The sequence below is a fragment of the Rattus norvegicus genome, chromosome 4 (assembly GCF_021556685.1).
Source record: "Rattus norvegicus strain SHRSP/BbbUtx chromosome 4, alternate assembly SHRSP_T2T, whole genome shotgun sequence".
NCBI classification, from domain to species: domain Eukaryota; kingdom Metazoa; phylum Chordata; class Mammalia; order Rodentia; family Muridae; genus Rattus; species Rattus norvegicus.
In genome coordinates this window covers 124,450,841-124,478,507 of record NC_141537.1, presented here as the reverse complement: position 1 = coordinate 124,478,507, position 27,667 = coordinate 124,450,841, and the positions used below count along the sequence as shown (strand labels likewise).

The following is a 27,667-nucleotide window of genomic DNA, read 5'->3' as shown; positions in this document are numbered from 1 at the left end:
CCAGCACCCCAACACTGCCTCTTGCAAGCTGAGCACATTTGGGTTGATTCTTTAAGTTCCTAAGGCACCTGGCAGGGGCACAGACTGTGCATGCCAGAGGCTCAGATTGTGCTGTGTGGGATGGGCAAGATGAGTGGGGATTCTCCACTGATTCTGCCTTTGGAGCCCTTTCAAGATAGGGCTGAACCTAAGTGTCAGTGGGGGGGGGGTAGAGATAGGTGAAGCCATATGGGCATCGTTGAGGCTGAGGACATTCCTTGCCAGCCATGTTTCTCAAGTATGATCCCAAGAGTTGTAAGTTCAGATAATCTTAGTAACAGATGCTTTCAGTCTGTTTCACCTCACTTTCTCTCAGTGGAATTTTCTGGAGGTTATGTGCCATGTTGGTTAATGGAATGGCACTCTGTGTGCTAAAAGAACGTCTCCTAATTTTTGATATGGTAAATATTGATAGCCTTCATGAACAGTATGCAGATCCTCAATAAAGATGGGCGTGGATCCTATGAATCCTAACACCTGAGAGGTTGAGGCAATAGGATTGTCATGAGTTTGAGGCTAGCCTAGGCAAAATCAGTATGAAAAAGAGCTTAAGATTGAGAAGTTGCCTACATTGAAAAAGTAAAAAATTTAAGAGTACTTGATAGGGAAAGGACAGCTGATAGTTGTTTCACTGTGGGACTAACAGGAATAGTGGGAGTCACAGACAGACAGACAGTACTCAGCCACTCACAGGGCCCAGCTTTGACTCCGTCCATACCAGGTTCCAGTGAGCCAGAGTAATCCAGAGTCTGTGATGAAGCCCTGAGTACAGCTCAGCCACGACAGGCCATTTCGGCTCAGAGCCACCCATACCTCCAGTGGTAGCTGCTGGCCTGGAGTCTCAGCATCTCCTTATGTGTAGGAGATTCTGCAGGCCATCTGAGATCAGATGAAGACACTTGGATGTCCTCGAGGGAAGGGTGAGAGAGCAGGTCTGAAGTCTGACCTCCCAGGCTTCTACTCATGGGGTGAGCCCCGGGTTCTGATGAGGCTGCCACCTCGTGGTCGGTGGTTGGAGGTTACTGTCCAGAGCTAGTTCCTGGTTCTTCTGGGGCTGGCTTCTTGAGCTTGAAGAGGACGTGGAGAATCCCAGATAGCACCTTAGAAGTTCTCCTCAAATACAAAGAACAGCTCTGCATGAGAACCTTTCATTCAAGCCTTGTGCTTCTCACTTATGTAATGTTTATTTACATGGTTAAGTACTCAAAATATACCAGAGGACCCTGAGGCTGGCCCCTCCCCTTATCCTTCCACATTGGGGACTATAGCTTGTTGTTTCCAGATGCCTGGCCCTCTCTTCTAAACTTAGCTTGTCATGCCTCAGCTTCTCATGTCTTATTCAACTTTCACGTTTATATAAGCAAGTATATATAAACATGAATCCTCTCATCTTTATTTTGCCTTGTTGGAGTTGGGCCTGGGGGTTCACCCATGCTAAGCAAGTACCCAGCTGCTGAGCCATGGCCCAGTTCCTCACACACCCCCACTTTCAATACGGACTGTGGCGATGAGATCAGACATCGTCTGACACCTTGTACAGCCTGCTGTTTCTCTCTTGGCCCTAGGGCATAGACATCATTATCTTCTATGTGGAGAGAGCTTGAAGTTCAGAGAGGACCTTAATTTGCCCAAGTTACACAGCTTAGAAAACGACAGAGCCAGGAATCAAAGGCAGAGCTCTCAGGTGCCAGATGCCTCTCTTTCTGGCTGTACCCTATAGAGCCTCACCCAGAGCAGCCCTTGGACTGGCTGTGTGGCTTTGTTTGCTCACTTACTGCGCTGATTCTCACTCTGCTACTCTATGGTTGAAACTCACCGGAAACATATCTGCTGTAGCAAAAAAAGGGAGAACAGTGGATTTGAGCCCCAGCACACACAAAGAGCAGGCTCAGGGGCTGGAGGTGGGGACACTGCTTGTTCTGTCTTCCTTCATCTCCTGTCTTAATCTTCCCACCATTTCCCAAAAGACCTTCGTCGTGCAGCAGAGCCTTGGTCCCAGTGTCCCACATACACAAGCCCTGCTTGCTCCTCTAGAACCTGTGTGCCCTGTACAGCGCTGCCCGGTGACCTTGGGCAAGGGTCCACTGCCTGTTGAATGGGATATGGTCAAGATTAGCTGAGGTCACATGCCGTAAGCATTTAGATACCTTAGTTTTGGTTTGGTTGTTTCATTTGTTTGTTTGCTTTAGCAGATTGCAGTCCCCACCATGATTAAGTGTCTTGCCCTGGAGCCACAGCCTCAGTTTCCTATCGCCTTTGTTTATATTTATGTATTATCTTTATATATTTATACTGTATTATATTTATTTTAAATTTATAATTATATATTTACACGATTTGTATAAATATATAATATACATAACTTATATTTATTATTCTCTTAGTCATAAGTTGAGATGCTGCAAAGACATACCTGACCCGTGGTTGGAGGGCACTATATGCCCTTTAGGAAGAGGGCAGATCTTTCAAGGGGGTTCCAAGCCGATGCCACTGTCAGTGAGCCAATCCCATCCTCCATGCCTCCTGTGGCCACTCTTGCTTGTTCAGACATTAATTGGTTAGCCTGCAGCCATAAGCCCCAGGCAGTCCCAGCCCTGCCTAGGAGGTGCTTGTAGCTCTTAGGTTGCTAGGACTACTTGTACTGTGTGACCTTGGGTCTTTTTCAGGTGTTCTGGCCTATCTGAGCCTCCGTCCATCCAGTAGTAGGAGAGTCAGTTACCCTGGGCCTCCTGGGGGACAACTCACCTTAGAAGGCATGTCCAGGATGGTAGTGTTCATTTCTCATCCTGTGTGTGGAAGGCGGATGGTCACTCATAGAGGCTCAGACACACACAAAGGCACCCTGGCCATTAAAAGGGAAAGTGCAAGTAATTGAAAGGCCATTTTCCATGGCCTGTGGGATGTATGGATGGCAGGCTAGTTAGCCAGGATGGCTCAGTTATCGGCTCCTCTTTGTGTCAATCAAAGGATGGAATGGTGTGGGAACCAGGAAGCCAACCGACCAAGCCCACCCCCTCTCCTGACTGTATGGTGTACTCAGTGTGAATTACTACCAGCCAGGAAAAAGCCTCTGAGGTGACACAGCTGGTGGCTGGTACGCTGAGCAAACACTATATACTGGAAAGTATACATTGCCTTCCCAGCACTCGGGGGGCCCGGCCCTTGGAGTCTTTGCTGTTAAATATAAATTACAGTTGACTATGAAAATTGCCAGAAACCAGAAGGGCCCCTGGGTTGTGTCACTTGGAAGATGCTGACTGAGGGAGCTGTCCTTAATGTATTCTGGACAGCTTTCTCACTAGCCCAAGGCCCACAGGCTTGTACGGCTCTGAGATTTCTCCTTAACCAGCACCAGGCCTGTGGTTAAATTCTAGCTCTGCCAATCTGGCTTGCAGCAGTTACTTGTCTTCCTAGGGTCTCAGCTTTTCCATGAACTGAAGAGAGGGTGCTGAGAGAGTTTCAGAGCTAGGATTAGGTCAAAACAGTATAACCATCTAGGGCAGAAGCACTTCTGGGGCCCAGAGTGCTACTCCTAGACTTGGCCTGTAGGGGGCAGCAGGGGGCTGGGGCAGATCTAGTTCCTCCTTGCAGTAGATATGGGAGGTAGAGGCCTCCCTTGCCTGGGCCCTGTCAACCTCCTCAATTGCCTTGGACATTGGACAGCTCTGACTGAGTCTTTAACCAGACTTGAATGCACCAATTCTTAAAGCACATGGTGTGTGCTCAGATTTACAGAGCAAAGCACTGACAGTGTGAAATTCAGGTCGCAGGTGAGCTTCCAGGTGGCCTACAGACTCCATACCAGGAGGACACACTGGAAGAGTCACTCTCCTTCCACCGCTCTCTCAACCCTTCTGGTTGCTTTAAACCAAGAAAGACTTAGTCACCGTTCTTTATTATGTGCACAGTAACATCACTATATGCTCTGCAGCTAAGCTATCAAACCATGCACATGAGCGTGTGGTCCCCACTCCTCACCGGGGTGACCACTGTCAAGGGTGCATACCCAAGCACACACACACCCTCTCATTCCTGTTTTCTTCCTGCCATGCAGTATATGGAATGTCCAGCACCTGTGCATGCTAAGCAAATGTTACACCTCCAAGCGTGTCACACCTCCAGCCCCACTTTCTTCTCTCTCTATGTAGCACTCTTTCTCAAAGATCAACCCCTCCCCGGTGTGGAAAGCATCTTTCTTTTCGAATGGTTGATGAGCAGCCTTCCGGCAGCTGGATTCTCGAGTCTGCAGCAGTGTCTGCTTCTGTTGGTCTTGTAACTTGTGAGCATACACTTCGCGTTGAGGGCTGCTTGAGAACTGTTAAACTGGATTTCCACAAAGAGGATCCTGGTGGTAGCCGGACAGTTGCACTGTGACTATAAGGAACATTCACCTGGGAATGAGCTGCATCCTGCTGCTGGCCGCCACCCAGCAGGCATGTTTGACTCACCTTACCGGCTTGAGGTGGGTTCCATCACTTACAAGTGTGTTTCTTAGGGAAAACTCACCTTCTGGATGCCAAGGCCTCTGTGATCAAACTGGGAAACAAGCCCCATGTTGTAGAATTGCTGTGGGGAATATGTGAACTCCACTCCTCTCACCCAGGCAAGCTTAAGCCTCCTGAGAGCAGGCCTGTATCTGCATCCCGAGAGGCCTAGGCAGGGTCTGCCTTGGAGCAGGGGGAGATAATGCGGGGGCAGCCAGCATGCATGATCAGTTTCAGGTCCATGCCAAAGGTGCCTCCACCCTCCCAGGATCCCACCTCAGTCATTCCCAGCCAGTGGATTGGGGTCACACTGGTTGAAGTCTTCCTCCCCTCCGGGACAAAAGAAGGTGTTGTTTAAATCAATTACATAGAGAAGATTGCAGGGGGAATGTTAACCCACTTAAGAGTGGCTGGTGTCTCCGGAGCCCTTAATGGCATCCATTTGCATGGCAGGCGCCCCAGCCCTTCTTATAAAGGAACACATCTATTCATTAAGCTGAGGCCGCCAGGCCCAGGCCTGGCACCACCCAGCCAGCTGCTCTTGGCCGTGAATTCAGTGCTTAGGAATAAGTGGGTCTATTCTGCAGTGGGAAGATCGGGTGGAATGGTCTGCAGGAGGGCAGACCCTTGCTGAGGTCCGGATAGGTTTTTCTAGATTCCCTCTATTTCTCTGCCTGCTTTAATAGGCTGGCGATCCCTCATTTAGGTAGAGCTGGGTGGAAAGAAATCCATGCCAACAGTGACCATGGTTTCAGTTTATTTTGTCTTGTTTATAAGCTTCAACTAGCGGGCTTCCTTTTCATGTCGGCCCTCAGCACGCTACACACAGGACCAGCAGTTTTTGCCTCACCTGGCTTTTCTAGGATCTCCAGAAGGGTGAAGGACTCTCTCAACAATATTTATTGATCACCTACTATAGACCAGGAACAGCGGTGAGCCAACAGTTTCAGAACGTCACTCTGGTGGAAGTGACCACCAGTTGACAAGTGCTAAGTAAGGTGATTGTAGACCAGGGTGGACTTATTCATTCGTTCCTGTTTTTGACACAGGATCTTGTTATATAGCCCAAGCTGGCCCTGGACTTGGAGTAATCTTCCGCTGCCTCATGAACCTTGACGGTTGGATGAACTTCAGAAGTCAGGGTAGGGTGGGGACATGATTAATGCTGAAGTACTGGGGGGTCCCCTGGCAGTTTGAGCATATGAGCATACGGGTGCTGTCTTTGAGATTTCTGTTCACTCATCTCCCACCCAAACCAAACTTATCCCTGGTCCCAGCTCTCTGGAAATGCTCACCCCTAGGTCTTCTGAGTGTTAGCTTGACCTGAGGACCCACATATTAAAGAAAACGTGGAGAGGTACTAGCAGCTGGGAAGTGAAGAAAAAGGTAAGGGTGACCTCTGTTGGGACTCCAACTGAGTTTCCAGGATGGCTTCCAGGTGCCCCTGTTCTTCTCTGCTGCCCTCTATGATGGGACCAAGCAGAGTATTCCGGGAAGTGGCAGTGTAAAAGAAATGAAGCAGACTGCATATGGGCAAAGTACCCCAGACATGGAGTATGTGTGTGTGGGGGGAGGGTGTAGGGATGCAACTTCTGAGTTTTTATTGAGACTCTGAGGTGCAGGTTGTTGTGCTACAGGAGAGGGGGCTGATGCTGATTTAGGGATTGTCCCTGACCACAGTGCAAGGACAGAGCGGGAGTCTGACCTGTCTCCAATCAACCAGAGGGAGTCAGTCCCTTGAAGATCTTCCAGAGCCTACCTATGAAGGCTCAATAAAACATTTAGCAAGCACAGACTTGGGACACCAACCCTGAGCTCAAATTCTTTACTCACTCTTGCTCTTAAGTCTGCTAAGGCCAGATGTCTTTCTTCTGGATCATGATACACTTAGTCCAGGACCTACATCTAAATTAGTTCCTGGGGTCTAGCTTCATGGTTAAGATCATGATTGGGAGCCATGAGGAGAGGTGGAGGAAGGAAAGAGACCAGACAACCTGACCAAGATCCATGAGCACACACGAACAGTGGTGCTTTGGACTGTACCAAAGCTGTTAGGTCCCATAGGTCCCAAGCAATGGGCATCCCCACTGTGGGAAGAAAGGGTGCTTTTGAGTTCTTGCCCCATGGGAAGAGGTAAGGGTGGAGGAAGGAAGGAGCTTTCAGCCTCTAGGGGGCACCCTTGTACTGTCCCTGGCTGTGTACAGTAGGGTCACTATTACACTTCACAGGGACCTTTGTGCTGAAGATGCTATGGGCTTGGGGAACATGGGGGTTTGGGGGATGCTGAGGTCATCCCATGCCTTCCCTGAAGACCTACTGTAGCTTCCTTCAACCTCTCCCCCAGGAGAAATAGGCTGGGACAAGGGACTGAAGTGAGGAATACTTTTGCTTGTTTGCTGAGGTTATAGGAGCTAGAATTGAAATATATGAGGCATTGTGTGTGTGTGTGTGTGTGTGTGTGTGTGTGTGTGTGTGCGTGCGCGCGCGCGCGCGCGCGCACGCATATGTGTTGTGGACAGCTGGTAGCTGACAGAAGTAGCAGAGGGCTGCATTTCCTCCTCTAGCTGTTGGACCCCTGGTCCGGCAGGAAGACTGGCCTTGAGCCATTTCCTTTGCCCTTGGACAAAGACTTATAGTTCATATAGCTGTACTTTGGAAGCCATGAGCCCACCCGCTAGGTTCCAGGACATCCAGTTCATCCAGCCAGGACAGCAGACTGCAGAGCAAGAACCTCTGAGTCTCTCCTTATTCGTAAGTTCACCCAGCTTTCCTTACTTAGGGGGAAAGGGAAAGGCCCCACTTGCAGGTTTCTTCTGTGAAAACTGGCTCAAGTTCTGAAGTGGGAAGTTGGCCCCTGTTAGAAAGATCTTTGTTTACCTGTGCTTCTGTCCTGGGGGACACATCGCCTGGCACCCTAAGAGGTCACACCCTAGACCTCTGGGTCTGTTTCTGTTCTCTGCCTCCCTAGTTTGGGTGATTTGTATTTGTTTGGTTTTGAAATAGGGTCTCATTTCATGGCTCAGGCTGGTCTCAGATTCAAACGTACAGGCAATCTTCCTGCATCAACCTTCTAAGGAGCTAGGACCAGAGCTGTAGTGACATAGCCTGGCTCTGTATACCTTCTTCACTGCTGCCAAGTCACATGCCTAAGTGCCACTCCATGCTTGAGTTAGAATGCAGGCATTTAAAGTCATCCACTCTGGGTTATCTGCCCTCCTTTCTAGGTCCCTGACTGTGCTACCAAGGCAATGTGATACCAGTGAACAGTGTGTCCAAAAGCCTATGTCAATGACAGTGTGCCTGGTACATGCCCACACAGTCCTGGGTGTCCCTTAGCTGTCCATTGGTACCTAAGTTTCCCTGTTCATACATGAGGGTTTGAGCTCAGGGAAGGCCACCCAGCTTCCCCTTCCTCACAGAGCCTGGCTGTGATAGGAAGTTTCCAGCTGAGTGGTCAGTCACGTGTTAACGATTAACAGGCAGGAAGGGGCAGTTTGAGTCCATGACGACGTTCCAGGTGATCTTCCTGGACACCTACAAGATACAGCTAGGTCAGGAGCCTCACTGGAGTCCTAGATATTTCTCAAGTGCGAGATAGAATTGGGGTCTCTGTGGACCAGCTCCGGTGGGCTCAAAGTCCTTCCTTGAGGTCGTTAAACAATACTCCTGTCCTTTGCAGATGGAGTTCTTGGCTGTGCTGGGGTTTTACAAAGTGATACACATGATTTAAATTTTCAAAATTTAAAACTGGGCTGGAAAGATGGCTCAGTGTTAAGAGCCTGTGCTGTTCTTTCATAGGACCCGAGCTCATTTCCCAGCCTCTGTGTCAGGTGGTACATAGCTTACCTGCAATTTTAGCTTCAGGGGATCCAGTGCCCTCTCCTGGTCTCTACATACACCTGCACTCATATGTACATATCGCTACACAGACAAGACAGACAGACAGACAGACAGAGACACACATCTAAAAATAAAAATAAATATTAAAGTTTTTGAAAACTATCAGAGATCTCTTCCTCTTTCCCACCACTGCCTCAGCCAGGCATCAGGTGCAGAGGACCTTTCTGGGACCCTCAGTTTCCCTTCCCATGGCAGACTCTTCCTTGTGTCCCTTGTAAGTGAAGATCTGGGAGGGCTGTGGTGTGGCTCAGTGGCAGAGTGCTTTCCTAGCACGTCCCAAGCCCTGGTTCATCCCCAGCATAGCAGAAAGCAAGCACGATCTCAGTGTCATATGACTTCAGTGCTGTGGAAGCATGCTCATGTTCCCATTTGACCAAACAGCATGTTTTATGGCCTTCATCTATACTCTACATATATCTTCCAATATCACCACTGTCTCTGCCAGAGCATTGCAATGCCATGGCCATGTCTGCTTAGTGTGAGCTTCCACAGATGGTCAAGCAGCATTTCCAGATTCATTTCTGAGAATAAGGATTAGGCTCTCATGTGCACAGACTACCTGGTCTAGCCTGTTGATTTCATTGCTATCTTCCTCCACAGTGTTTACATTCACTTTGGTAGTTCCTGCCCAGGCCTAAGGTATGGCTGGTTGGGTGGGTGAACAGATTTTACTAAGTGACTAGGGCCACTGTGAGTCTCCTGGTGGAGATTCGCGATCCTTTTGGGAAGGGCTGGATAACTTTCCAGGAGACATGTTTCCTTTGCAATTATTTAGCTAGTCAGTGCAAGACCTGAGTGAACGAGCATGGCTCCCTTCTAATAAAACTTTATTAAGACAAAGACAGACAGCATGCTGAGTGTAGGTCTCAGGCAAACCTTCTGATATATGTAGCTGCTAGGTACCTTGGGACCCAGGCTCCCCTGAGTAGGCATAGGTGATGGCTGCAGGAAGGACAGGGCCAGCCCTTCCTCTCATCTATGACATAGCTTACTCACATAAGGAGGGGGCTCAGTAGAGTAACTGGAGTCAAAGAGGGAGGTTCTGATTTGAAGTAGGGGGTAGTCTGATGGCTGTCTGGGAGAAGGGACAAGGAATTTGAACCCCAAAGTCTCAGTCATGAGCCAGGCAGAACAAGGGTTAGGACTGAGTAAAGCTTAGCAGTAAGAAGCTTACGATTGCTTACTGTTGGCGAGATAGGCAGGAGGGGAATGGGGACAGTGCTGGAGAGATGGCCTCTAGCCAGGCCACATGAGCCTCAGCCAGCTGTAGGGAGGAGCTGGACTTCACCCTGACAGCTTGGGATGTCACATGTCTGGCCAAGGAGAGTAGGGAGACTGTCAGAAGCCAAGAGGGTGGTAATATATGTTGGGATTATGGTATGTAAAACGGGCCAAAGCAATCAGCTCAGGACTAAAACCCAGGCCCAAACTTTAGAATTAAACATTTTTATGACTTTGTTACTTCCTGCATCCCTTAGAGAAGCTATTTATTTCTCAAGGATGGGACATCTAAAATGTCCCATCATTATGACCTTTCTAGGGCCAGTAACACCATGTTAGGGAATACTTGTTGCCACAGTGTCTCCTTATTAAGGCCTCATGAGGACAGAGTGCATGCTTCTTCATGCTGGGTAAATTAAACAGTATATTGAATCAGCTGGGGTAGAGATGTCTGATGAGCTAACACTTTGAGGAAACGGAGACTCTTGAAACTAATAAATTTGCCTAAATGACAGAAGTAAGGACTGATTCTGTCTGGGCTAGTCATTTCTGCAGAAAAGTTGGCATTCCCTGTGTCTCCCAGCCAGGGCTTTCCTCATTCCCTGCCACTATCATTTGTTATGAATCTGGAGCAAGAGAGATAAACTGTGTTCAGGAAGATGAAGCCAGAAGATATAGAGTTTAGTTTCCAGGGAGTCACCCCACCACCATACTACATGCTCTCAGGAAAGCTCACCCCATCTAAACCCCAGCCTGAAGTTTGTCGCTCAGACCTGCCTGATCAGCTGCTTGTCCTGGCCCTTTGAGAAGTGCCTGGAAATTCCTGGTGGGTCTGAATGGTGAGGCTGGAGCATGCTCCCACAAAGCTCCTGAAGCTGGGCCTGGGGATTCTCTTGACTCTGTTCAGTATCACCTTGTGTGTTATTAGAGGGCAGTTGGGAGTTTTCTTCTGGCCTCTCCACATGTAGCTACTGCACTCTGGTCTCCTGACACCTTCCTCCATTACCCTAGCCAGGCAAATGCCAGATGTGGCCACTGTGTCTGTGCATGGAAATGTTTGTAGCCTTCCAAAGTGACTGAGAAATGATATTACCTCACACTGGAGCCAGGAATCCTTCAGGCCATTGGATATATTCATATTGGATATATATAAATATATATATATTGTATATATATACATATATCCATATACATATATATACATATATATACATATATACATATATATATTCTTTGCAGAACTGTTCATTTTCATCCTTTGCCTTTTGTTGAAAATCAGCCTTCTAACTGATGAGCAAGAGTTCTTTATGGGAGACAGACCCTAGAGTACTGTTGGATCTGATATGCAAGTATTTCTTCCCACTCTGGAGGCTCTGGTTTTTTGTTGTTTGTTTGTTGGATCTAGGTCTCACAGCATAGCCCAGGCTGGTCTTGAACTCAGAATCCTCCTGACTCAGTCTCCACAATCTGGAATTACATAGATTTGTGTCACCATGAACAGCTTGTGTCTTTTTAATATTGTCAATAGATGGGTACAAGATGCCCCGATGTTAGTGACTCCTGCAGTTTCCCCACTCCCTCAGCAAATGGCCTTGTAGGTGGGATGTTCAGGCTGGGTGTCTTCTGTGTATGGGACCATTCCACCAGTATGAGTACTGGGCACATTGCCTGCCTTATGTGTTATAAACAAATCAAACATAGAAGAAATCAGCAAGCTGTGAGAGCTTGGAGAGGGGGAGTAGAAGGCAAGGAAGGGCCCTCAGCTTCTGTCTCCTCATCAGTGAATGGGGCCTGGAGTAACACTTTACAATGTTGCCCACTGGCCTCATTACCAGTAAAGTACTATACGAAGCTGATCATTATTGCCTTTAGCATGTTCCTGGCCATAAAGGGTGTGTGAATATATGTTTTGAGAGAAACAAATCTTTTTCCACCAGATTTGGGATAGGTGCACCACAGTCCTGGAACTTGTTGCTCCGCTGTTTGAGTCGCAAAGTTGTGTACACTGAAGCCAGTCGGGATTGGCGTACAACTGAGGTTTTGCAGCGAGTTCTACTTGTTGCGCTTACAAGTGGGGAAGATACCCAGTACAGCACCCAGTACAGCAAGCCTGGGATTCTGGGATTCTGCTGTTATGGGAACAAGAGCAGAATCTGCGCTCCTCCCGGAACTCATGGTTCTGGCCCCGCCCCCACAAGAGCCCCACCTCCGCCCCTTCGGCCCCGCCTCCTCCCGACCACATTCCTCCGGCCGGACTTGAGCTACGCCAAGCGGGCGGCGGCGAAAGGGTCGCGCCAGGCGGGTGATTGGACTTGCGGGCCTAGGGCTGCGTGGACTTGCGGGCGCAAGGCCAGGAAGATCCGTGAAGGCTCGTGGCGGGTAGACGGGTTTTCCGGGATCGGCCCCAAGGTCCGGCGGCTGCTCGGGGGAGTCGCGGGCGCGCGGCTCGGCCTGGGTCCCGGGGCGCCGGCCCGGGCCGCTCTTGCGGCGGTCGACATGTGGTGCCTGCACTGCAACTCAGAGAGGACCCAGTCCTTGCTGGAGTTGGAGCTTGACAGCGGGTAAGACCAGGCGAGCGGAGGCGGAGGCCGGCGGTAGGAGGTGGGCCCCAGCCGCAGTGGGATTGCCAGCGGTGGGGATCTTGCAAGTGGATGCCAGAAGGGGGCTGCCGGGATGGGTGTAACTGTTGCAGGATGCCTAGCCTGCCTGCCAGAAGCGAGTCACTGTTAGTGAGGACGTGTAAGGAGAAAAGTGGATTGTAGGGACAGGAGTTCTGTGGGAATGAGTGGGAAACTAGATTCGGTGTGTATGTAAAGGGCAAGACAGCAAATGGCCGGGAGTCTGTGTCAGGGATGCTACTCAGTTCTGCCTGTGTCTTGTGTCTGATTTCAGTGCACAGGCTGCTTAGGGGCCTCTCCTATAAGTCTGATTGTTGGAAACCCTGGGTCTGTCAGGGAGCCCCCAGCAAGAGTGTGCTCCAGGGGTGTGTGTGTGTTGTTGTAGTAGTAGTAGTAGTAGTAGTAGTAGTAGTAGTAGTAGTAGTAGTAGTAGTAGTAGTAGTGTTAAATACCGCACACCTGGAAGTGTGTGCCGGTGCTAGGGTACCTGGAGTTTCTGTGGCTGCTGTTTTTGACCAAGTACGGATGTAAATAGGCTGCCGGCTGGGAGGGTGGGTGTTGTTTACATGCTCCTTGTGCCTGGTCCAGGAAGGAGTCTGATGGCTTAGAGAAGTCAGCCCATCTTGGACTTTTAGGGGCCTATGGAAGGCTGTCTGAGTACCCTAGGCCTGGGTTTATGGTGAGAGGGAGACTGTGTGTGTATGTGCTAGGAATATTGATTTCCTCTTGCTTGGCGCAGCTGCCCCTGAGCTGTCTGCAGCCCCTTCCATGAGCAGGGGTGTGAGGCTGAGGGGATTTGTTGACAAGTGGACTGGGCCTCTCTGGGGGAAGTCCACCTAGAGCCTTTTAATCCTTTATTTAAAAGTTTCCCAAAAGCCTGTCTAGCAGTTACAATGAGACCATGAGTGTATTTTGCAGTACCTCAAGCCTGGGCCTGAGGCTTATGTGGACTGTGGGGAGGGGGCCCATTTCCTAAACCTGGTACTCCCAACATCTGAGGCCAAAGCCAGGAAAGGTGCAGCTGCAGGACCATCTGTCTTGAATTGCAGGCTTCATTTGGGATTGGGGTTCATCCCACAGTTGCTCAACACCCTTCACACTTCCTCGGCTGTCCCATCCAGTGTTTGCATTCCTGTCCTGTGGTACCAACACCCTCATAATGCAAGACAGCAAAGAGCTTGTACTTTCAGTCTCAGTTCTGTGGTATACTGAGTGCCTAGTGTATGTGTACTAATCTCTACCCTGGAGACCAGGGAGGGGCCCAGCAGTGAACGTAGCTCGGAGTTGTGTTTTTAGTTTCCATGCAGCCAGCAGTTTAGGGGTGACCATGGTCACAACATGATCATGAGTAATGGGTCAGCAGTTTCTGACAACACCTCTTCACCCCTGGAGCTGAAGGGGATAAGGTTGTTTGTTTGTTTGTTTGTTCCTCTCCCCTGCCCTCTCTCTCTCCCTCCCCCTCTCTCCCCTCTCTCCCTGTTAGAACCTCCAAGTGTTGCCACTTTAGCTGGTGTGTTCATGGATGCCTCCATTGTATTTCTGTCCCTCTTCCGGATGAAGGGGTTCCTGCCTAAACCCTGGCTCTGGGTTGCTGCTTCATAGCCTCTCTGTAGCCACAGTGGTGCCAGGTGTCCTGGAGAGCAAGGAGCCCTGCTCAGGTGCAGCCCATCAGCCACAGAACAAATGGGCACCCCCCCCCCCCACACACACACAGACACTGTAGTTTCTAAGGAAGCCTGGAAACGGCTGTCGAGACTAGTGTGTGGTGCAGAGGCTGAGTTACGTGCTCCTTTGAGTACAGTCTTCCTGGGACTTTATTGCATCTTCCCTAAAGTCTTTTCACCTGCTCCCTAAACTCAGCTAGGAACCAGCATGCTCCGGAGACGTAACTCAGTCTCTGTCACCACAGAGCTACTACTTTGTATGCACAGGCCTCTTAAATAGCATGGGCCACCTGATGCTTCAGTGTTTTCCCACATCACAGCAACTCAGGACTGTTTACCTTTCTTTTCTAAAAGAACACAAGCAAAAACAGAGATTCCAGTGGCCATACCTAGACCACAGCAGCCCAGGAGACTCAGACCCAGATGTTGAGATGGAGGTTAGGCCTCTGGAGGCCCCTGCCAGGACTTCAGGTTTTTGTTCAAGAAAGTCGGACTATGAACCAGTTGTGCTAATATTTACACAGCTTTGGCTTAAAACACAGACAACATTGACAGCTGCATGATTGAATAGCCTGATGACTGGGCAGATGGGTGTGTGTGTGTGTGTGTGTGTGTGTGTGTGTGTGTGTTGTGTATGCGTATGCGTGCACATGCACGCACATATATAGCCACATTTACCTGGCTACATTCTGCAGTTGTGGAATCATGGTTTGCTAGAGTATCAGGAGTCCAGAGCAGCTCAGAGCATCAAGAAGATGGCCCAGAGAGACAAATTCTTTCAAATCACAGCTCACTTTTGAGTTAATTCAAGTTACTACAGCCCTCTGGGCCTCAGTTTCCCCTTTAACGATAGGGCACAACAGTAGTGCCTGGCAGGGGCTTTGCGGGTGTGGGTGGCCTTCCATGGCTGGCCAGCCCTGGAGCCTCCAGTCTGCTGTCCAGTTTGTCCAAGTCAGCACTGTGCACTTCCCAGCTGCCAGTGACCCGCTGTGTTTTCTTCCTTCCTCTTTTGTAAATTTCCTTTGAATGATGATGACGTGTGAAATATCTGCCCAGTAAGCACAGAGGCGAAGCAACCACCAAGCTCTAGTGGGCTGGGACTGTGCCATGACTGGAGGCCTGGGAGAGGTGTGTTTGTCTGGGGAAAGGAGGCTCAAGGCTGTTAAGTGAGATTTACCCTGAGTCCTCAAAAGCAGATCCTAATGACTTTAAAGGCCATTAAGGCTCTTCAAGAATTAATTGCTGTGGCCTTAGAGGATCTGGCTGATCCACTGCAGGAGCTGCTGCAGAGAGAAAATTGATGGCAATTATGGGGAAAATATGGCATGGTGCCAGCTGGGCCTTTCCCAACTCTGACTTCCATAGCGGTACCCTTATTGAGTGATCCACCCCACCTGGCCCTGTTATTAAACTGACCACTGCATCCAGGAATACAACTTGTGACCAGGGATGGCATGCTCTCCTGACCTGGAAGAGGTTGACCCAAGATCTGCTCAGCCCTAGACTTGCCTGTTCTTTCATTGCCATGATATTTCATTCCAATGACATTTACTGAGCACCTCTTTGGCTAGCCCTTGAGGTGATAGAGGAACCATGGTTACTCTGTATGTCACTTTGGCCCTCCTGATTGAGCAGTATTAGGTATGTTGCCTCCCCTTTCTGAGCCTTGATTGTCTCACCCATGAAATGAGACTACAGCTGTGGGTGGGAGGGGGGTTAGGTGAGCAGTGAGTGGTTGCTGCTGTCACTGTCCAGCTTTTCCCTTCCACAACAAGATTGCTGGATTGAAATGGTCCCTATCATCTTCTCTTCTAGGTTGAAGACTGGTTTGGGGACCCTACATGGGAACACTCTCTGAGGCCACTCGCTTAAGAGTTTGTCTGTGTTCTTTGTGCATGGCCACAGCTTCTCTGCTCACCAGGGAAGTGGCTTCCTTCACATTTTATTCTCTTGGTGCAAGGTCTCTCGACACAGTGACAGCTCAGTTTGAACTGGATGCACTCTGTAGAGCTTTCCATGAGATTCTGCTTACAAAACTGGGAGTCTCACTGAATTTGCTTTTCCTTTCTGTTCAAAGGTCAGCACAGTAATAACCACATGGCTGTGCATAGCAGTGGGGTGTGTGTGTGTGCATGTGTGTGTGTATATATGTGTGTGTGTGCGTGTGTGTATGTGTATGCGTGCGTGTATGTGTGTGTGTGTGTGTGTGTGTGTGTGTGTGTGTGTGTGTGTGTTTTCTTTTTTTTTTTTTCTTTTTTCTTTTTTCCAGAGCTGGGGACTGAACCCAGGGCCTTGCAAGCGCTCTACCACTGAGCTAAATCCCCAACCCATGTGTGTGTTTTTAATTAGGAGTAAGGGGGAAGCGGTACAGAGTCCCCATACGGGGAGGGCTGAGCTGGGATTTGCACCCTGACTACATGGCTTCAGAGGATCTATTTCCTCATGTCTGGCAAAATGTTGCTAGTGTAAATAGATCTGGTATCCCAAGATACCAGATTTCCAAAAATTTTCCCAAGTACCCCAGCCTGCACCCTGGTCAGTGACAATGTGCTGGGCTCTCCTGGTGTCTCTTTCCCCACAGACCATAAAAATCACGTCTGTGGACCCTATCAGGGGTATGTGGGTAGCACTTTTTAAAAAACAATACTCTGATCCTGTATGCAGCTCCAGCTCTGGATGGTCTGGGGTGCCAGGGACAAAGCCGACTACCCCTGATCCGCTAAGGGACCAACGCAGGCTTCCACAGGGTGAGGAAACCCATGGCTTCTGACATGAAAGGACAGATGGCTGTGGGCCGTGAACTTAATCCCGAAGGGGAGGAGGATGGTTAATAAACTGGAAGCTTTGGAAGAGGCCCCAGCTGGGAGCAGCCTCTCATGCACACAAACAGAAAGGGTTCTCCCAAATTGCCTGCTGCCCAGGCTGGGTTTGATTCTGTCAGCATCCTGAATGCACTCTCCTAGAGACCCTCTTCTTTGAAAAGGGCCTGGTACTTTTGTTTCTCTTTTGACTGGAAGCTGGGTGGTGTGGGGACTCAGATGCAGGCAGAGCATTTGGACCAGAGCTTGTAGTCCCACTAAACCTTTCCCAGGCAGTGATTTATAATTGTCATTTATTCTGTTGGGTTTTATTGTTGTTGTTTGTGTGATTATTAATAGGCTTTGAAGGGTCAGCTCTCCCTCAAGAGGAGGCCACCTAGAAAGGCCTGGCCCTCAGTGGCTGTTGATTTCCCCTTTGGATTCCTGTTTCCATTTCTGTGAAGACCCTTGTGGTCACCTGTAGATGAGGATGCTCACCTGTTTGTTGGGAGCAAACTCGTTACTGGACCACCCACCTGTGCCCTGACCTGTAACCTCAGCTCTGCTCTCTGGTATCTCTGTGACGTATTCACATCTCACACCTCAGTTTCCCCACTTATGAAATGTAGATGATGGCACGTGGCTGTGGGGTAGCTGTGAGGACGGGAGACACATGCCAATGTGTAGATGTGCACAGAAACCAGTGCTAACAGGTGGTGGCACTGAGTGTTCAGGCTGGCGTGGCTCCCCAACACTAGGACAGGACCGTGTTGCTTGTTCAGGGAAAATGTCTTGCTGGACAGGAGCAGTTGATTTCACTTTCTGGTCACAGAGAAAACCAGTTTTAAAAGTGGGAGGGATGCACACATAGCAGTGAGGGGGCCAGGAAGTGTTGTTCATTTGACAAGGCAGAGAGGGAATAGGGCAGACCAGAAGGAAGTGATGACGGTCCACAGGCTCTTGTGCTTGTAGTGCTATCAATAGCTGCTCAAAAGCACACAGAAATGAAGGGACTTGCTTTGCGCACAGATTGGAAGGTGTGCTCAGCATGGTGGCTTGCCTTTCAACTAGAGTGAAGAGGGAGGCTTGGCCTGTATGCTCTGTGAGGCAGAATCCGAAAGCCAGGGATCCTGGGCACTGCAGACCTTGAGGAGAGTGCCCAGCCCAGAGGCAGATGCAGTAGGGCTCTGGGACCTCGGGTTCAGTGAGTGGCATGTGTAGGGTGGAGCTTTGGGCCACACTGGTGGTTCTGGTCCTGTCTGTTCTGACACCTGAGACCCAGGGCTCAGGGCTTAGCTTCAGCCCTAGAGAGGGAGAGGAAAGAGGTATTCCTTAGGCACCTCTACCACCACCCTAGATCGGAAGTGATGTCAGTAGCTAGGGGACGGCAACGAGACCTGGAGGAACCTGGCCAGAGTCCCAGATCTGCCTGTTTTAGGTGTGCTGCTGGGGCAAGTGGCACCACACTGAGCTGCCGCCGCCTTATCTGTCAGTGGGGACTGTGCAGGCAGAGGGAACATGGGTATCGCACATAACAGGTGCCTGTCTGTGACAACAGAAAAGAGAGGGTGCTGAGTTTAGGCAAACCCCAACTACTTTGGTGGGTCTGATGTTAACTCAGGCTTGCAACTGGAATGTGTCTAGGCAACAGGATAAGATCAACAGAAGCTGCACTCTAGGCCTTTGAATCACACACACACACACACACACACACACACACACACACACACACACACACACAGAGGAACTGCCCATGAACACTCTGGAATTGCTGCCATCGTTCTAATTTATAGGCAAGGAAACTGAGGCTGGACAGAAGAACTGAGCTTTGCTATGTACAGGCAAGGGTTTCTGGTTGGTAAGAGAACCTCTGGCATTATGGGGAGATGACACACATGCTTAGAATCCTGTGTAGAAATGGTCAGAAGGGTGGAAGTGGCAGCTATGGAGAGACCAGAGCCTACAGGCCCTTCTGGACTCATCCAGTCCCCCATTGACAGTGCGGGGCTCCTGAGTGCCCCCATGGAATGGGTGCTGAGATGCACCACACTTTGCAGAGGATGCAGGAACTTTGGGTAGCTAGTGGTCTTTCCTTTTGGGACCCATTCGCCAGCTGTAGGAAGTTATCTGTTGTTTCTCAGGATTGTCCTATGGATTTCAAGATAGAATAGGGTCAACTCTCTACTCACCACAATGAGAGGAGAGGGAAGGTGGAATCAGTCCGGGCAGGCGTGGGAGTTCACTGCCAGCTAGACATTCTGATTCCTGCTAAAATGCTTGAATCCAGTCATCACACTGGGTCATGGCGTAATTTCCCAGTGGGTCTCCAAGGGTGAGTCCGAGTGTTTGCATGTATATATATGCAGTGTATGCATATCAGGTGCCCAAGGAAGCCAGAAGAGGGCATTGGTTTTCTTGGAACTGGTTTTGTAAGCTTCCGTGTGGGTGCTGGGAGTCAAATTCATTTCTTTTGTAGGAACAGCAAGTGTTCTTAACTGCTGAGCCAGATCTTCAAGCTTACAGAAAATTTCAAATGCCTACAGAAGTAGAGAATTAATGAATCCCATGAGTAGCTCATCTTAACTGCCATCTACTATTTTCAAGCAAACTCTTCTGACTTTGATTCTGGGACCTGTCTCATGGTCACCCTTATCCTGGCCTTGGAGATATGCTGTCCCCAGGGTGGGTGCCTTGTACAGCCCCTGGCCGTTCTATTTTAAGACCCTTGGGCTTAGGTGGGCTCCCAGTTAGTACCTGACCCATTGGGGATGCCAGATGTCCGGAGGAGGCTGTGCTTGTGGCTCACTCATCAGTCACTCTAGGACCCCTGAGAAGGGAGGACATGGAAATGGGCTCCTGGCCTCTCCCATGAGATCTGTTCACTCTGGTTCTCAGCTGATGTAGTGTGCTGTGAGTCAGGCTGTGACTTCTACCTCTTTCCCCTTGTTTCCTTTAGCTTAGCCTACTGTTTCCTTGACATGCTGCCATTCAGTGTCAGGGTCCTTAGCCTTTGCTCACCCTCTTTCTCCTTTATCCAGGGTTTCTTGTTCTACCTCAGCCCAGGCCAACAGCTCATGCCACACTTCTCCCAGGGGGTCCGTAGGTACCTACGGCTTAAGTCCTGGAGAAGTTTTCTGTCCCCTTTCAACTCTCCTGCTCTTTAGCTCCCTTGACACCACTCTTGACCTGCACTTTTGGGAGTTGGCTACCTCTCAGTGCTGGGTTTGGAGCCTAGCATATAGTAGGTCCCTAATAATGAGACTGACACATAGTAGGTGTTCAAATGCTAGTTGCTGTCATTATTATGAATGTCTCATGACTAACCTTGATGCCTGCCACAGTTCTTGGCACATAAGGGACAGGACTCAATCAAGTTTGTTTAGAAAAGACCCAAATTGCCTCTGTCTCTGTCTCAGTACAGGGAGCATTCTTAGGTCAGACTTCCACCCCAACCCTGGGTGCGGATGCTGCTGCTTCTACACGGTTCTCCCCCTCCTTAACCCTCCTCCTCCTCCTCATCTCTTACCTGTTGCCAGGTTGTGATGCAGGGACAAGACCCCCCAGAAGCACCTCATGGCCTTTAGGCCCCAGTTGAGGATTTTGGGTGTGTCACCATTAAGCCCTGTGTGGTTGTAGTATTCCCACCTTATTTTGCTTTGTTTGGTTTTGGAGACAGGGTCTTACTGCATAGTGCTGGCTGTCTCACTATGTTGAACAGGCTGGCATTATACTCATCTCCATGTGTGCAGTCTACCTGCCTCTGCCTCTGCTTCCTAAGTGCTGGAATCAAAAGCATGTGCCACTGCACCTGGCTGGTACCCCCACGTTATGGCTGAGAAGTGCAGGCCCACAGAGACCCCAGTCCCTGATCTGTAGCCATAATCCCTGCCTGAAGAGTATACTGGAAGAGGGCCTTGTGTACCAGTGATGTGGAGAGTCGGAGCTTCTGGGCTTGAGGTCACGTGAGGATCTCAGGGGACAGAAAACACAGTATAAGGTCCTGTGCTGGCTGCTCTGCCCTGAGTGACAAGCAGTAGTGGGCTGGCCCCAGAGGGACTCAGGTGACTTAGGCAGGGAACAAGGGGCAGCCTAGTCTTGCAGTGGTCTACATCCCAGTTGACACAGTACCCCTTTCTTCTTCAAAGCCTATGGCCTTGGTTAAGTTTTCTCCTCTCTGTCTTGGTTTCTTCCTCCACCAAATGAGAAGAAAGAAGTTTACCAATCGCAATACCCAGGTGCCCCTCCTTTGTAGATGCTGGTGGTCACTGTGTGTCAGTTCTAAGCTAACTATGGTGGACTGCCCGTGTGTCAGGTGGGGCAGGAGTAGTTTAACTGTGCTTTCTGCCCACTTCTGCCATCTACTTAGGGCCTCTGGGAGCTGCACCCCTGGTAGCAGGGTAGGCTAAGAGGCTGCTTGTCACACAGGCCTCTTTCTCCCTGGCGCAGCCCGTACTCTCCAGGGCTGGCTGCCCAGCCTGTGCCTCCCCCCGCCTTCCTGGGGTGTCCCTGGGCCCAGCCTGGCCCTGTCTGCTGGAGCCTACCACAGAGAGCGGCTTTATTTAAGTCCATTTTGCGCGTATGGAAATAACTAGAGGACTCTGTATTTAATTTGGCTCAGCCGGGAAGATTTTTGGCTCTGTGTGTGTATGTGTATTCTGAAAAATCTTTCCGAGCAAGCCCCAGGGTCGGAAGCTTCTGGTCATCTTTGTGCATTCAAAACCAACAAGAGCCGCCCTGCTAGCTGGGGTAAGCTGGCAGAGGGTGGGTTGCAGGGAGTGGTCCATGAAAGCAAGGAGAGAGGAGGAGGGGGAAGCTAGATAAGAACACAGTGGCAACTGTGGGGAACTTTGCTCCTGGGCCCAGCAGGGAGGGATTCAAAGTGAGCTGAGCTTTCCCAACTCTCCAAGACATATTTGGCTCCAGAGGCATCAAGGGTTCAGCTGGGTGGGTGGCGGCATGGGAGCATTCTTTGTGTCCCCTTTCTCCTCTCCAGAGCCCTAGGGTTGAGCCCTTCTCTAGTCAATAGCTTAGGGCAAGATAACCCACTGTGGGAACTATTGTTGTGGCTTGTCTTTGCTTGACCACATGTTCCCAGGAGTCAGGGGCACTAGCCAGTGTGAGCACGGGAGAGGTATGGCCACTTGCCTCAGGTCATGCAGCACTTCACCAACTCAGCCCTGGGTACCTCTGGAGCCATGAGATGTCATCCCAAACCAGGGCTGACATTCTCAGTGGTCAGGGAAAGACACCCTGATGCTTTGAAGTAAATGCTGCCATCTGGTGACTTCTTACATCCTGTCCTGACAGAGGCATGGCAGTTCTCATGACCTACTGTGAGTAGGCTGTGGTCAGTATAATGAGGTGACCTTTGTGGAGTCTGATAAAAATCACATTCTGAAGACCCACCAAGAGCAAGGCCTCAGCTCCCTACCATCCCTGTAGAGCTCATGCCTTCTAAATGAGGCTTCTTGGGAATGAGGAGTGGGCCTTGAATTTCAGCCTTACACAGATCTCCTGCATAGACAGGAAGTGCGTGTGTGAGAAGAGTTGCTAGGTGTGAGTAAGTGATGAAATTGGTGGGGACCGTGGCAGAGTATAAGCACACTAGAGCTTGCTTTGCCTTTCACCCCTGGGTTGTAGGTCCAGGGTGGCTGGGTTCTTAGCGGTCGTCCTCTCTCAGAAGTCAGAATTGTTGTATCCAATGTTAAAATGGTGCCAACTTACTCTTTGTTTTCCTTTGTTTATTTGGTACATCCATTGGTTGGTTGGTTGGTTTTGAGACAAGAACTCACTGTTGTAGCCCAGACTGGACTTGGACTTTGATCCTTCAGTTTCAGACTCCCAAGTTCTGAGATATGGGCATGTCTAGTTTATTCTAATTTTTAAGACAAAACATTGTGGGGAACCACACACAGCATACTGCCAATCTGTGCTGGAATAATTTACTGGGAGCCCAGCGCCCTCAGAAGCTTCCTGTGAGTAGGACTGCCCAGCCTCATAGCCAGGTGGATAGCCTGACCTTGTTCTACAATCTCTGGAAAGGCTGGGCCATTAGTGTCAGCTTTCCTCTGAGTTTAGGCCCGTTTGGTACTCTTGTCCAAGAGTGGGACAGCATCCTCAGGCATGATGGGGTGTTCTGCAGAATGATAGTGGTGACTGTGTGAATGACACCTTGCCAGACTGAGGTCTGGCCGTGCTTGATTGCAGGGTGTTCACTTCTGCCCCCCACCCAGAGCCTCTTGTCTGTCCCCTTTGCCAGCTGGCTCCCTTCCCAAGTGAGGGTGTGGATTGCCAGCCTGTGTCAGGCAGGGACTCTGTTCCTGCTGCTTTTGTCTGGCCTTCTAAGGCATCCTGGGTTTGTGAGAAGTGGGCCAGGGCAGATTCAGTGGCCCTGAAGCTGATCCCAGGGTGCTTCTGCATTGTCCTCCATACCTGGCAAGTTGAGCCCCAGGAACTCTGCTGCGATGTGATGAGTTTGTGCCTGTGTGGAGTCTATGGCATCTCCACAATGTACTCTGAGCCTGCATGTGACCTGCAAGCCTCCTTCCTACAGGCCTCTCACCCATGAGAGACAGTGGGTGGGGGAAGAAGAGGGCACCACACCATATCCTTGTCTTTTCTGACCTCAGTGTGGCTTTGACCCTGCCTGTTCACTAGGCTCTGGGTCAAAAGAGCTGGTCGCACTTACTCAGGTCCTTACTTCACCTGCTGTGCCCAGCCCTATTTGGGTACTGGGGTTGTTTTGTGAGCAAATGGATACCTCTGCCCTCTAATGATGCTCTCATGAGGAGAGACCAAGCGATGATAACTGTAGGTATCACTTTCCTCACTCCAGTGTGCTGCTGATACGGTGTTAATAGTTAGGCCCCCAAGACACCTGCACTGTTCACATGGGTGCCAGGCCTTCCCTGGCCCCAGGTTAGGGAGTGTTTGTGGATAGCAGGATCCTTGTGTTCCTTTTGATGGGGTTGTAGATGGTTTCAATGTCTGGGCCTGGCTCAAAGCCTAGGCTGGTCCTCAGAACTTTATGGGAGCAAGCCACTCCAACAGAGCCAGGAGACAGTCCGCTGCCCCACTTTCCCACCCCATGCACCCATTCCTGCCTACAGTAGGAAGAAGGACTGGCTCAGAGGCCGGAAGGATGACCAGCCTTCTAGAACATGTTGTTGACAGGACAGGACACTGTGAGAGCCTGGCTGCGGGGTCTGGGTCAAGGGACACGGAGCTCTATCTTCCTTCCCTGTGGTGATAGACTGATGAACAGACAGTGAGGTCAGCTGCCCAGGACACTGAGGAAACAGTTCCTGCTCAGCCTGCCCTCTGGGCTCCCAGATACTCTCACCAACTCCTCTGTGTTATCACAGAGGGGCAGCACTGCCCCACATGAGGAAGGGAAATTGAGGCTCAGATAAAAGCTGGTATTCAATCCTGGATATACAACTCCAACCCAGAGCACAGTAAACAAAGGAACAGTTGTCAGGAAGGCAGGTTCCATGCTGAACCAGGTGGGGCACATGGGAGGCTGCTAGCCATGCCTCCTGTTAGCCTAGGGCAACCCCAAACTGACATCTGTGTCTGCACACCAGAATGGCCCCCAAATGGTTCAAGAAGCCCCCAGATCCTGATCTCTGCTCCTCCTGCCGCCTGCCTGGCTCTGGGCAGCAGCTGACAAGTTGGGGAAATGCTGAGTGTTAGTTCAGTAAGCAGAGCTCTAAAAATAGCCACTGCTCTGAAAAGCCCATTGTTTGGAGACCCATATTTTTCTACATATATAAAGGTGGCTTCTGGCAGTCTGGTGCGGGCAGTCAGAGAATGCCACAGGCTGTGGGCTGGTGCAGGGTTGCTGTGTGTCTCTCTCCAGTTAGGACCAGTAGCAAATCAGGAAGACTGAAACTGGAGCTAGGCCAGCATCCCCATGAAGGTGATGCTTAGGTTGGGTAGCCCCAAGGTTTCCCAAGTGCCCAGGATGCCTTTGGCCACAGGAGCCAAACTCTCTGTAGCAAGCATGGGCCAAAGTGATTCTGAGATGCTCAGTGCAGAGTTCAGGCTATGGATTGTTGTGGTATGGAGGAGTGGGCAGCTGACTGGTCCAAGAGAACCCAGCCCTGCTCAGAGCCCTGCTTTTCGCAGCTCCTCCTAAAACTCTGCTCCTGCCTTCTGTCCCCTGTGCTGATGTCAGAACCACTACCATGCCTGAAGTCCAGCACCTTGACTGCTATCCAATCTTTGATTTTCTTTTTTAGCCACAGTCTCCCACAGATACTTCAGCCCCCCTTCCTCCTCCTTACCCTTCCAGGGCCTGCAGCTGACGCTCAGAATATATGAAAAGGTTCCGGGGTAGGAGCTGGCTTGTAGATGAATAGCCAGGAGACTAGTGGGATTAAGCTGAGCTTGATGGTCCTTTGGTTCCTGGGGAGATGGGGCAGGAGGCATGACTAGATCTTGTGAGCCTTCTGGGTCATAGTGATGACATGTTTTCCCAGACCATGGGAGCTGAGGTGCCATGTGGTTGGAGCTGTGCTTTGATTGTATCACTGCTGTTATAGGGAGGGGGCAGGTAACAGAAGGCTCTGAAGGACCCTACGCAGGAGAGGCTATGTGAAAGGGCCAAAGGGAAGTGTCCTCTGGTTGGTGGCAGGGTGGTCAGAGCTGGCTCTGCTTTAAGGGTGCCAACAGATGGGCAAGGGAAAATGTGTGTGAGAGGATGGCCAAGAGGGTAAGCTGCCCTCTGCAGGTGGGAGGAGTAGAATGTAACTCCACCCCTGCCTCTGAGGGCTCCTGCTTTGCTGCCTTGCAGGGCTGCTGGGTCTTCTGATTATGTGTCCTCATTAATGCAAACTTGGGAACAGGATAAAAGCAGAAATCTGATGCTACCCAATGCCCCACTCCACTTCCATCGAGCCCTGCAGGGGAAGTTTCTGCACTGTTAGAAGCGCTTGTTACCAACTTTCAATTTGAGAGCTATGCCCCTGGTTACCCAGCTGGAGCCCTGGCAATCAATGTTGGCTGAAATCTTTATTTTACTCTTGTATTCTCAATAGACCTACCACCACCACCACCACAGCCCCTACATTCCAGACCTGGCTGCATCTAGAACTTTGAGCACAGGGCTCATACTCTGATCTCTCATGGGCTCTCTGGACACTTGGTCCCATGCCTAGATCCCCCTGGATGTGTCAACACCCTCCTTTTCTGCCCTCCACGCTCTACTCATTCCAGCTCTTCTGGGTCAGTCTTAGAGGACCCCTCCTTCCTCTCTTAGATCTATAAGATTTCTCTATCACCAGCAGCTCATAGTCCTGTCCAGGAACCATTTACCAACAAGACGGAGGACCTGTCAAGAAGTGGCTTCTCCCACTTTCTTTTCCCTTACCCAATCCCTTGTGTCTGCACTCTGCTCCCGGGGTCATATCAGCCTGGGAACATTCCAGTGTGAAAGGACCAAGGGCTGCCATGACTAAAGTCCTGACTCATCTGAAGCCTCTGTGAGCCACAGAATGGAGGGCCAGTATGTCCCAATGGTTAGGCTGAGCTGGCTCTGGCCTACCCAGGGAGTAGGCTGGACCAGAGCCATTCAGGAGACTAATTAATGTTCCTAACCCTGTGAGTGCCCACCCCTTCCCAGCAAACCCTCCAAGTCACTGCCTCTCTTCTTCTCCTGCCACTTGTCACATAGACCCTGCCTCCTTGGCTCCAGGACTGCCCTATAGAGATCTAAGGTGATAACCTCCCCTTTTGAGCTGTGCCTACGCTATCCATGCTTAGAGGACACAGTCCTCTCACTTCCTCCCCAGACTCTGCCCTGGTCTGTGTTAACAACCCCACCCAACCAACCTGGGGCTGTGATGGAGCTCATGGGACCCCAGCCCAGGAAGAGACCAAGATTGTCCCCGTCTTTGATCAACCTCAAATAATGCCACTCAAGCAGCTAAGAGCCATACAGAAACCTTCATGGGAGCTTGTGAGGCCTAAGACTGGTTGGCCTAACCTGCTCTAGCCTCATATTTTGGAAATCAGGAGCTTTGTCTAGGGAAGCCACAAGAGGCTCACACATATCAGGAGGCTGTTTGCCTCTGGCAGGTGCAAGCTGCCTAAAGTCAGGTCCAAGGTGCTTAAATGTGAGTGTTTAACCACAGCTGGGTCTCCCAGATAGCATGGGTCCTCTAGCCCAGTCCCTGCCTACTCTGAAGAGGGTGGTTTCTTAGGAGATGTTTCTTCCTTGTTCCCCAAACATTATAGTGTACTGAGTCTTTTCATAGCACTGTTTTTGGGTTCCATATTCTAACTTCTCTCAAAGATGATTGGGAGTATGTGTGGGGAGGGGCTTATGGGTACGTATAGGACCTGTGCTGTGTTTTCCCAGGTAAGACTGTGTATGACCCTCACTCTCAAGGAAGAAATACCAAGGGGATGTGGGTCAGTGCTGGGCTCAAGCCAGCCGACCTGAATTTTGATTTCCCTGTCTTACTGTGTGGGACAGGAGAGTGGGATGAGTTATAGGTGAAGCCTAAAACATTCCTAGGTGTACAGATTTTAGCTGCCTTCCACCACCGCCATCATGACCCTGGTGGTAAACAGCAGGTCCCTTCTGCTATGCCAGCACTGTTGCCTGGAGCCTCTTCTGACTAACATTTTTTCTTGAGGAAAAAGTCATTCATGACTTCACAGACCATAATTAGAGACATCCAAGACTAAACGGCCAAGGCCTTTACTCCCTCCTACACTCACACACAGCTCGAACTAGAGCCAGATGTGGCATTTAGTTGGCCCCTGGGGCCTGGTCAGAGTTCCTCATGTCCCCTGGAGCATTTTAGCCTAGAAATGCAGACATTTTCTCTGACCTGAGGCAGGGCCTCAGAGGTCCGAGTCATGAGGCTGTGTCCTAGGCAGCTGGGCCCCTCCCACCTTGAGTCAGAGCAACCAGCCTTTAGAAAGTATGTTTC

At 50.3% G+C, this 27,667-nt stretch overlaps 1 protein-coding gene across 41 annotated transcripts in view; it reads left to right on the top strand.

Annotated features, from left to right (window-relative positions):
- Positions 1 to 27,667, top strand: part of Iqsec1 (IQ motif and Sec7 domain ArfGEF 1) — a 319,742-nt gene that overhangs the window by 254,357 nt on the left and 37,718 nt on the right. For 6 of the 41 annotated variants that reach the window (XR_015685820.1, XR_015685819.1, XM_087659264.1 and 3 more), the window contains exon 1: positions 11,913 to 12,205. Coding sequence is in view for 4 of the 6 variants with exons in the window: in XM_087659264.1 (XP_087515390.1) it covers positions 12,141 to 12,205 (65 nt within the window). In the remaining 2 variants the exon portion in view is untranslated. 41 annotated transcript variants of the gene reach the window in all.